This window comes from Astatotilapia calliptera, chromosome 4, assembly GCF_964374335.1.
Source record: "Astatotilapia calliptera chromosome 4, fAstCal68.1, whole genome shotgun sequence".
NCBI classification, from domain to species: domain Eukaryota; kingdom Metazoa; phylum Chordata; class Actinopteri; order Cichliformes; family Cichlidae; genus Astatotilapia; species Astatotilapia calliptera.
Genome location: NC_137425.1, coordinates 6,744,867 through 6,756,736, shown reverse-complemented (window position 1 = coordinate 6,756,736; position 11,870 = coordinate 6,744,867). Strand labels below are relative to the sequence as shown.

The window sequence follows — 11,870 nt, the reverse complement described above, 5'->3', positions numbered from 1 at the left end:
ACATTACTCTAAACTGTTTTTGGTAACTGTGGCACTTTACCAATCTATATTCTTCTGTCCTATCTGGCTATTTTGTAATACCTTCAGAATTTAAAGGTGTTAAAACAAAGGCTTATACAGAAGTTGAAATGGTGTCTGTTTGATACTTTGCATAAAATACATTAATTATAGCGGATTCTCAAAAACTAATAAGGTTTATTTTGAAGGTTGTTGTTTTTTAAGACAATGAGTGATGTGAAAGTGAAAACCGAAATACTAGTACGGTAGGCTGTACGTGAACATAGGAGGTGGTTTGTTTTTTCTGTGTTTAGGACGCGTCCGCCTGCGAGACCCAGAATGCTCCGCGCCGAGCAAAGATGGAAGAACCCAGCAGCTGCGGGAGAACAATGTTTTGGCTCTAGATATTAAAAAACGGACAGCTGAGGGTAAACCACGCGAGCCAAAGCAGCAGGGTCATGGTCCTGCACCGGTAAGATAAATTTATAAAATCCAACTTTGGTTACAGGGTCGGCGGGAGCTGTGTTTGAACTCCTCGTACGGGACAGACAACAAAGCGGAGCGCAGCAACGTTACCGCTAGTTAGCGGCTAAGTTAGCCGTCTCGGCTAGTCGGGCGAGCATCATTGTTCGCTGGGGTTGTGTGGGCCGTTTGTTATGGGTCATGCCCGTGTTGTCGCTCCCATCGTTTACAATCGGTTAACTGTCCGGGAAACAAAGCCAACATTTAAAGAAGCCCCTCAATAATAGCACACGATGTAAGTTGTAGTCATTTATTTCATCTTCCGACTCAAAACAGCTTTTGTCCTTGATCATTTCTCCACCTCACAGATTTAGGTTGGCTTGTGTGTACCTCTGTGGTGATACCTGCCTCTAATTCAAATATTCAAACCCAGCGTTAAGAAAAAAGTACTTAACTAACTTTGTTCAGATGCTTTGAAAGAAATGTCTCTCTTCGTATTACAGTCGTTTTCCCATTCGTATTCGCATCATTCGGCGTTTTTCTCATCGTAAATCTGCTTGCTGTTATTGCATGGCGATATTAATTATTGCCTGCTCCTGCATCACAAAGAAGGGCCCCGCAAGAGTCGTTAGCCAGATGGTTAGCCAGGGAGCTAATTTCATAGAAGACGAACGGTAGTTTTCCTAAATGTCCATATGGGAGCACACAGTTTATCTGCTTTAGCGCATTAAAAAAACCCATAGTTAAGTACTTCGACTAAGTTTGATTTACTTATTTATTTATTTTATTTACAAAGTTGGATTTTTGCTAGCTGAGTTGGTTATTTCTGCTAGCGTACCCCAAGAGGCTGCAGGCAGAAAGCACTCGCGGAGTGGTGAGAGACATGTTCAACATATAATTGTATTTTTGTCCGGTTGTATTATTATCCTGGGAATCATAATGTAAACAGACATCTTAGCAAATATTGGTAAATTTAGATTTGGATGTAAATAATGACGTTTTAACTCCTGATCTTGTTCAGATGCGTGCATTTGGCTCCAGCCTGAGTATGTTTACATGCACACTAATATCTTGGTTATGTGTTAGATGTAAACATCCCATTCTGGTTTCAGAAACTGGAAATACTACCTGGAGCTCTCTGTGATGGAACTTGCTTTGTGGTCTAGTACACGGTGGGTCAGATAATAAACGGGTCCTGTGTTCATGCATTATCCTCACTATGATCAAAACTGGCATACTAGCATGTGCTCGGATCTGTTCCCCTTGGTTGCTGTTGTTTATGTAGCAGCCACGTAATTACACCATCAGCCTTTCTAATACAGCCCGTGTGAGCTCTCGTTGATAAGCTCATTCAAATAGGATGACTGGGTCAGACAGCACCATCAAACAGATTAACATACAAGTTCAATCCTGTCCCCACTTCTCATGTTGTGACCAGAACAGCTCTGGCTGTCACCTTTTTGTCCTGTAAAATATCGAGCACGCACACAGTAATTGGGAAAAGAATTTTGCACAGTGTACCACCAGCTTATTTGCACTTGTCATTGTTCGAGACTGTAGCCTTTTGTTGACCCACAAATCGTCACTTTAATCCGACTAAGCGTCTAGTTGTGAGATCAGAGACCGTGACACCGATTCCTGTAGGCTAAGCTTAACCGGCTCCATAACTGTTGTCTATTGACTATTATTTGTATGTCCTCACATCCTGATAGCTAGTTATAGTTATCCTTTAAAGTTTATTGTGATTATGTAATATTATAGTCCTGCTGTCATTCTTTTCCTCACAGGATCACATTGATTTTCACCACATAGTTTTCCTGCCCGCCAGCCTTCACCATGAGCATCATTCAAGACAAACTAGGGAATGAATTCCTGCGCTGCAACGGGAGCATGGACTCCAGTTTTGGAGCAGGCATGATTATGTTCAGCCATCTCCCACCTGTCACCAGCTTCACACGGCTGGCTGCCCATTCCGTAATGCAGGACCTTCCACCTCAAGAAATGATCCTGAAGAAGGAGCGTGACTCCCCTGATTGCACCATGGACAACCAGGCTGGCAGCCTGGGATGTGCAGGTGTGGGAGACTATGTTCACACTATAGGTATCAAGCAGGAGAAGCTGACAGAGCACGATTATCGCTTGCCTCTCTACCCTGGTGGCCTGGTAAAGAGCACAGAGCTGCTGGAGGTGAATGTTGGTAACAACCAAGATTTATTGGTGCACGATCTCAACATGGGCAGTGTAAGTATTTCTGAGAGGATTGCAGACTGTGATTCATTTCTAGCAGTTTTGTAAGTGAGTCATACATGTGTATGATTTTTTAAAAGTTGAATTTCTTCCCATTATCAGGTTACAGTCTCGGTCGTTGTGTCCTTGGGCAAGACACTTCACCCGTTGCCTACTGGTGGTGGTCAGAGGGCCCGGTGGCGCCAGTGTCCGGCAGCCTCACCTCTGTCAGTGCGCCCCAGGGTGGCTGTGGCTACAATGTAGCTTGCCATCACCAGTGTGTGAATGTGTGTGTGAATGGGTGGATGACTGGATATGTAAAGCGCTTTGGGGTCCTTAGGGACTAGTAAAGCGCTATATAAATACAGGCCATTTACCATTTATAGATACAAATATTTTAAAAAGTCATTTAATTTATTAAAGTAATCAATGGTTTTTCTTGAAGCATTTTTGAGCCTTCGCTGGACAAAACAAGAGAACAATCACTTGCGTTATTTTCTGAACTTATTCCCCCGAATGTACCAAAACAAAGATTTGCAATAACATTTAGAAATATTGAATTTTACACCATATATAACAAAGAAATTGAGCATAAAATCCTTAATTGTTTGTGTTCTAATCATAAGTTGGGCGTTAAATCTATTGACGGCATGAAATGCAAAGTAGTTTCTCTTTCTGGTTAGAAGGGTGACGTCATCCAGCCTCGGCATGAATGAGAACGTCGTGGCGAGGACACAGCTGTCTTGTTTGAGCACGTGCTTCATTTCAGATCTCCTTTGTGTTCATTCAGATACAAATATACACATCCATGTTCTCCTAACAATAGCAAGCCGTCAGAGTTCGCCAGTGTTGTTTATGGAAAAACAGCCAATTATTGTCTTCATTGAGCAGCATTCATTTAAAATTGATGTTTAACATTTTTTGTTACACAACATTGGGAGCCTTTAGAATCCACAGATTTTCATAGCAAGTTGCAGTAAAAGAGTGTTTTATAAATGTAATACTTTAAAAAAAGAAAAAAAAAGAAAAAAAGAAATTGCTTAATAATTATCATAAGATAGTGAAAAATATTTACATTTTACCAGATGTTTTTTTCCTTTTCTGGTAATAAACCAATGCCTACAAAATGTTGTCTTTTAAATACTCCATAGTCTAGACAAAATTGGACCCTTTTTATTTTGGTTGGACTTTCCCCAGATTGACCTAAAGACTGGGCTGATTTGAAAACAGCAGGTGCACCCACATTTGTCCCGTCAGCCTCCATATGGCAGTGAGGAGAGTAGTGTGCTTACTGGGAAAGAAATTGCAGGGCAGGAAGGCAAACAAATAGAAGAAAAGGCACTCATTTTCCTGTTCTCTGAATTAATGCCATTCGTTGCAGTGAAGTTTACTAAGAAGTTGTCATTTTGAATGTTTAGTTTGCAAAGTGTGCAGTTTCGTAAGAATAGTAGATGAAAAGTGGTGAGTTAGAGGCTGCTAAACCATAAAAGAACAATAAATTCTGCCCACTAGAACCACATCTTGCGCAATCACTTTCCAAGAGACAATTACAAGAGATTGTCCAAGCGTTTTGTTTGTTTGCATAAGCAGCAAACGTGGATCTGTTTGCGTGATAGTTTGAGACTGCAGGCCTTTAACCTTCAATCAAGTGATTTTTCTTGTCATGGCTCGCTCTCACGGCCCTCTCCCTCTCCTATTGTCATCCTCACAGCTGCCAAGTCAGTTAGAAAAGGAGCCCACTGGGAAAAAAGGTCGAAGGTCAAATGGTGATGGACAGGAGGGTAAACCAAGAAAGAAGAGAAGTGACGCAAAGGTTTGTCTTGTATTTATAAAACTGAATGCAACCATATTTTAGTTAGTCCTCATCACATCAATAATTATCACAAAGAACATACAAGTGTGCTAATTTGCTTTTGGCAGAAACAAAAAAAAAAAGAATGTCGGGGGGGGGGGGGGGGTGCATAAAAAAATGATTGGCACAAAGTATTTTGTCTATTTCAATCAACTTTAATCAAAGCAATGCAAAGTGAAGTAATACAATCACTTTACATTTAATACAGTTTTGTTACTGGACCAGAGATTTCAATGTATTTACAAACATCTGTTTCATTTCAATTCTGTTGTGAGTTACATGGAGCTTTAAGTGCAAGTTGAGTTTAATGTTGAAAAAATAGATTATGCATTTTGAGTTAGAAGATTTTACCAATTGCAAAAAAGTGCAATATTTTTCAGACAGTGATATTTTAGATACATTCTGTAGAGAATGTATCTAGAGAAAGATGGCTAATTGTTACCCATCCCCCTCTCTCTTGTATTGTTCTATAGCAGTCAGTGATGCTGAATGCAGATGGAGGTAACCTGTCTCCAGGATCCCGGCCTCACATGTGTGAACATTGCAATGCATCCTTCAGAAGCTCCTATCATCTACGCAGACACGTTCTCATTCACACAGGTATTGTAGTGTGTCGATTTCACCACAGTGCTTAGATTTTTCTGCTCTGTGCATTTCCTTGTGGGTTATCTCAGTGGTTAGCACAATAAATACAAGGAAGGAAATGATGATGTCATTTGGCAGATGCTGCATTGGCCCATGCATCGTAGCTTATTGCTTTTCTACTGTAATATTATCTTCAAATAGTTCTTTGTCCAGTATTTACTAAGTGCTTTGGATTAATCAAATCTATTGAATTTGCTTCATTTAATAGGCAAGGCAAGGCAAGTTTATTTGTATAGCACAATTCAACAACAAGGTGATTCAAAGTGCTTTACAGAGACATTAGAAACAAGAACAAATAAAAAGCATGATTTAAAATTGAATAAAACAAGCAAATAAACTAACTAACTAATTAACAAACAAACAAACAAACAAACAAACAACAGTATATAAAATCAAAACAGATAAAATCAGAACAGTAGATAAAATCAGTAGTTAAATGTAAGTTTTGAAATTTAAGCTTAAAGTGTGGATTTGGTGCTTTATTCAAATGCAGCTGAGAACAGGTGAGTCTTCAACCTGGATTTAAATAAACTGAGTGTTTCAGCTGATCTGAGGCTTTCTGGGAGTTTGTTCCAGATATAAGGAGCATAAAAGCTGAATGCAGCTTCTCCGTGTCTGGTTCTGACTCTGGGAACTGATAAAAGACCAGATCCAGATGACCTGAGGGATCTGGATGGTTCATACTGGGTCAGGAGGTCATTGATGTATTTTGGTCCTAAACCATTCAGAGCTTTATAGGCCAGCATCAGAACTTTAAAGTCTATCCTCTGACGGACAGGCAGCCAGTGTAAGGACCTCAGAGCTGGACTGATGTGGTCCACTTTTTTGGTCTTAGTGAGGACTCGAGCAGCAGAGTTCTGAATGAGCTGTAGTTGTCTGACTGATTTTTTAGGTAGACCTGTAAAGATGCTGTTACAGTAATCAAGCCTACTAAAGATGAATGCATGGACTAGTTTTTCCAAGTCCTGTTGAGACATCAGATCTTTTATCCTTGATATATTCTTGAGGTGATAGTAAGCTGACTTTGTTATTGTCTTAATGTGTTTTTCTAAGTTTAGGTCTGCATCCATCACTACACCCAAATTTCTCGCCTGGTTTGTGGTTTTTAGATGTATAGATTGAAGTTCTCTGGTGACCTGTAATCGTTTTTCTTTGGCGCCAAAGACTATTACCTCAGTTTTGTTTTTGTTTAGCTGGAGAAAATTGTGGCACAACCAGTCATTGATTTCCTCAATGCATTTACCAAGAGCCTGTACAGGGCCTCGGTCTCCTGGTGACATTGTGATATATATTTGTGTGTCATCTGCATAGCTGTGATAGTTTATTTTGTTGTTGTTTATAATCTGTGCCAGTGGGAGCATGTAGATGTTAAACAGAAGGGGTCCCAAGATGGAACCTTGGGGAACTCCACATGTGATACTTGTCTGCTCAGATGTGAAGTTACCTATTGATACAAAGTATTTCCTGTTTTCTACGTATGTTTTGAACCAGTTTAGTACAGTTCCTGAAAGACCTGTCCAGTTCTCCAGTCGTTTGAGTAATATGTTGTGGTCAACTGTATCAAATGCTGCACTGAGATCCAGTAAAACTAGGACTGACATTTTTCCACTGTCTGTATTCAGACATATGTCATTAAACACTTTGGTCAGAGCGGTTTCAGTGCTGTGGTTCTGTCTAAAACCTGACTGGAAGGCATCGTAGCAATTATTCTGTTTTAAGAAGTAACTGAGCTGTTGAGAAACTGCTTTTTCAATGATCTTACTTAAAAACGGGAGATTTGAGATCGGCCTGTAGTTGTTCATTTGTGTCTTGTCAAGATTGTCCTTTTTCAGTATAGGTTTGATTACAGCAGTTTTTAGTGATTCTGGAAACACACCTGATAATAAAGAAAAGTTGACGATCTGTAACAGGTCTGACTCTAAAGTCTTTGAGACCTTTTTGAAAAAACTTGTTGGCAGGACATCTAAACAGCAGGAGGAGTTGTTCAGTTGACCTAAGATGTCCTCCAGGTCTTTGCTGTTAATAGGTTGAAACTGTTTCATGGTGTTTAAACAGTTTTTTGGTGGACACAGTACATATCCTGGATCTGCTGTTGATGTACCAATTGCTTGTCTAATTTTTTGGATTTTTTCAGTGAAGAATTTGGCAAAGTCATTGCAGGCCATGGTCGAATGAAGTTCAGCTGCCACTGACACAGGAGGGTTTGTTAGCCTGTCAACTGTAGAAAATAATAATAGAGGTTATCCCAGGCCATGAGCTTCACTGCTATCCTAACATTCAGGTTGTTTTAGATGCTCTTTGTTCGTGAAAGGCAAACACAAATATGATGCGAGGCCTATCCTCTACCTGTACAGCCTTTTATCACTACTCATCATAGGGGAACCCATGCCTTTTTTCTATAATTAAGCTTAATTGTAAATGTGTTGTTTGCTGCTTACAAGGGCACATGATCGCACTAGCTGCCACTTCTAAATTAAATCCATCTTCTTTTAAGGTTTTGTATTACAGTTTCTGGTTACAATAAAGCTTAATCCATTTGCTGATTGAAGTTCCTGTAAATAAAAATAAAATCCCTGTATGTGTGCATAAGTGCACATGCTGGTTAATCTTTCTGTCTCGTTATCAAGTAAAATATAATTTGGCTCCTCCAGACCTTGTCTGAGAAATGTTTTATTTCCTTTGTTTGCTCTTTGTCTGAATGTTTAGCTGTGGTGTGATAAATGTATCGTCATAGACGATAGAAAATTGATTAAAAGAGCAGGCCAGGAGCTAGTGTTAATGTGCCAGATCTCCTTTGGGGTGTACAGAGAGAAAACCCAAATTTCTATTGTAGAATTTGATGTGGAAGATCATCCCTGAAGTGCTAAGTGCAGAAGGGGCAGATTTTAGGAGTTTTCTGTTGAGGAGTCCAAGCTTTAAGGTGGCACATTTGATGAGGAGCATACCATAAGCATTATGTCATTAATGGGATTTTTGCTTCGTGAGTTAATCTACAGAGGTAAGGCTGACAATGCAGAGTTCTACTACACACTTAAGGTGTACCTTACATATCTCCCCATCCGTCCACTTTGTGTCACTTAATTGTGTCCGTATCATGGATTGTGTGTACCAACATGAGGTGGGTCTAAAGCGCAGAAGTTTTTGACCTGCACAAACATCCAGCTGATTCTCCAAATTTTCCTCCTTCCTTGAAAATGAAATTCACATTTAGTGTTTTGGCTTAATGGAGGTACACTAGTGGAGATTGCAGAGGCATAAGTACAAGAGGTCAGATCAGGACTTCCACAGCACTTTCTAAAAGTGGCAGGTGTGCTGAAAGTCACTCTGTATTTTCAGGAAGAGGATTTTTAAGTTGAGATTTGAATAAATTTAAATTGAGAATGGTCTTTGATTTTTGTGCGCTGCTTCCTTTTTAATAAACAGACCTCATACATGCCTTTTATAAAAAGAAAAGTTAGAGAAGAAGTTTTTCTTTCTCTCTTCCTTAAAACAATGGGCTTTACTCTAAGAGGCAAAATTGAGAGAATAAGGTATGGTAAGCACCTCTGAAATCCAGTGCCGTGTGTTGCAATAGCAGTGACACACCCACACACACACATTTTGTGTTGAGTGAGCCAGGTATTTGTTCAAGCTGCCAGACTGCCAAAGTTGAATAAACACCTTTATGACACACAGACGGCTTGTAAATACTGTCCTCAATTGCGTAAGTTGTGCATGGGTACGTGTTATGTGTATATCCTGCTTTAAAGAACTATATCACATGAGTTATTATAACATCACAGTGATCATGTGATCTTATTTCAGGTGAAAGACCCTTTAGATGCACTCAGTGCAACATGAGTTTCATTCAGAAGTACCTTCTCCAGCGACACGAGAAAATCCACAGTGGTGAGTAATTTATGACAACTAATCATATGACCCAGGGGCCTAATGCAAACTCGAGTCATTATGTGTTTTTTACCACACTAAAGGATGACTAACCTATAGAGTGTCTGTTTTTGTGTAACAGGAGAGAAGCCATTTAGCTGTGACCAGTGCAACATGCGGTTTATTCAGAAATACCACATGGAAAGACACAAAAGGACGCACAGTGGAGAAAAGCCGTACAGATGTGAGACCTGCCAACAGGTTTGTGAACTAATTAAAGCCTCCTCTTTGCTATCCATCAAAAGGGTTTATTGGTACTGTTGTTATTTTAAAATAAGTTGAGTCATTTTTAAATGCAACTCGTGTTGTTTCAGTATTTTTCTCGGACAGACCGACTGCTTAAGCACAAGCGAACCTGTGGAGAAGCCATAAAGAAGGGGCTGGATCCTGGCATGATGGACTTGAGTTGTGTAGAAATGGGTAATGGCAGCTATGGGATCACTCAGGGAAATGCTGGGAGTGGCGGTAGGAAGAGGGGAAGGTCTAAAAATTCTGGAGAGGGAGGGGAGCGCAAAAAGAAGAAGGGAGATGGAGGGGGGTTGAGGGCATCCCACATGCATGGGGCTGTATCTGGAGGCTATACTATCCATGAATACTCACTGGAGAATCAAGCGGTTTCTTCCTCTACTGAGCCAGACCCTAGAATGCAACAAGGCCACAACGGCCAAGCTCCAAAGATGGCATTCAAAAAGGCCAATCGTAAGGGCTTGGATAAAGCAGGTCTGGGACAGGTCAAAGCAGGTACGTTGGAGCAGGGTGGGGGTATGGATGGCCTTGGGCTCCTGCAGGGTAATGGGGCTAAAGTCGGACCCGCCAGCAGCAATTACGATGACGCCATGCAGTTTCTGAAGAAGCGTCGCTACCTTCAAGCAGCAAACAATGCAAACGCCTCGGGACCTCCTGTAGCTGGAGGATCTAGCACTGAGTATGATGTAAGCATCCACTTGTCTTCCCAGCCTTCTGTAATCCAGGGTGGCATTTCTGGTGTAATGGACAGCGATGCTTCTCTTAGTCTTGACAAGTCAGGGATCCCTGATGAAGTGTTGCAGAGTCTGCTGGACCATTATGCCCAGAAACCTGATAACTCACACCAGGATGTTCACTTCGACATCAATGACCAACATGTGGCACTGAACCCTACCACATCTGATGGTGCTGACATCAGCCACAACACCAACACACCCAGCCCATCAGGAGACAAGACTGTGATGATGCACGAATACTCCCGCTTCCTGCTGCAAGCTTTGGAGCGCACCAGCCACAGTGCAGGCTTCCCTCTGGGACCTCCTGCCTCAGGACCCTTCACTGGTTCCCACCCAGGAAATCCCATCTACGCTGACAAGAACATCTACACTACGTCCCCACTGGAGTGCGGGTTTGGCCAGTCGCTGCCTTCGCTGTCCTCCTCTGTGCCAAAGTCTCACTTTGCGATGCTGACAGGCTCCTCACCACAGCACAGCTTCCACCTGGGCAGCCTGGAGGCCTCCACACACCAGCAGCTCACCCCTTCTCAGGAGCTCACCGAACAGATGGAGAAACAGCACTCCTCCACTCCCCCTTCATCCTACCAGATCAGCCCATCTGACCTGAGTAGCCAGAAGGACCACCCGCCTGTCAAAAATGGTACAGCGGCAGCCTACCCTCTGGCCCCCTCGCAGGATCTGGCCTCTCTGGACTCCTCTAAGCCTTCCTACCAGATTGAAAACTTTGCCCAGGCCTTTGGCTCCCAGTTTAAGTCAGATGGCAGAGGCTTGTCTTACGGCACTGACTCTGGCAGGGAGGTGGATCACAGGATACGGACACCTGTGTCTGAATTCTCAGGGTATAGTAGTTTGTTATCTGATGTCAATGAGCCAGTAAGTACAGGTTCCAAAACTCCGACAAGCCAAAGCTACAGATGAGAGCCTGAGAACGAGTAAATGCTCTGTTGTTAAAGTTGATGTCCTTATTTTAATTTTTCAGTGCTCCTATTTTATTATTATTATTGTTATTTTTTTAAGTGACATCTATATTTTAATTATACTGATGCTTTGTCTTTGTGCCCACTCCTCTTCCTGCAATGAGCCTGGAAGGCTTCCTGCAAATGCAAGTTTTTTATTATTCTTTTTTTTTAAGTATCTGTAATTTTAAGTTAAATATGTACTTTACTGTTTATTCTGGTCACATTAGTGACATTAGGTTTGGTCATTAATTATGAACTTTTTCAGTAAGTGTAGGGTAAGAGCCAGACGTATTTCTTTTTCAACGAGCTGAAGTGTTTGAGCAATCAACTTTACAACATAGAAATAACCACGATGGCAGGGATTAGCCCAGAATAAAACTAGCAAAAAAAACAAAACAAAATAAAACGTGTTTGTCTGTTACAAGGTTAAAGTATTACTCAGGAAAAAGTGAGAAAGGAGAGGCTTACGAGGTGCAGTGAGCACTCTTTTCAGAAGTGTAAATTTGCGACTTCAAAGATGATATTTCTTATGTTTTATTACTTGTTGAATGAGTGTGACATAAACTGACTGCTGCCAGCTCACTTGAACACTGAGAACACTTTCTACTTGGCTATATAGAGATTATGGTACTTTAATGTCAATGTGAAACTCATGTTTGCTTCAATAAGGGCCATATATAAATACATATATCTATATATATATATTTATAAAAATATATATTATGTAAAAGAACAGTTTTAATCATTCTGGGCATCTTCCAATCCAAATTGAGGAAGAAAGGGGGCTGGTTCAGGGGTCAAATGTTGTCCTTGGTGTAT

The 11,870-nt window shown here is 41.1% G+C and overlaps 1 protein-coding gene across 4 annotated transcripts; it reads left to right on the top strand.

The window, feature by feature from the left end:
* The first annotated feature begins 331 nt into the window (after positions 1-331).
* On the top strand, positions 332-11,457 carry znf281a (zinc finger protein 281a). Of its 4 annotated transcripts, XM_080300771.1 has the most exons (8): positions 359-469; positions 1,572-1,631; positions 2,247-2,700; positions 4,397-4,498; positions 5,011-5,137; positions 8,987-9,070; positions 9,192-9,310; positions 9,424-11,457. In XM_080300771.1, exons 3-8 carry the CDS (start codon positions 2,296-2,298, stop codon positions 11,008-11,010), a joined length of 2,424 nt encoding a protein of 807 aa, XP_080156897.1. In that variant the 5' UTR covers positions 359-469; positions 1,572-1,631; positions 2,247-2,295; the 3' UTR covers positions 11,011-11,457. The 4 variants fall into 4 exon arrangements, with proteins under 4 accessions (XP_026020040.1, XP_080156897.1, XP_026020041.1 ...); XM_026164255.2 differs by lacking the exon at positions 1,572-1,631 and having other exon boundaries at positions 332-469; XM_026164256.2 differs by lacking the exons at positions 359-469; positions 1,572-1,631 and adding an exon at positions 646-754.
* Positions 11,458-11,870: the final 413 nt, after the last annotated feature.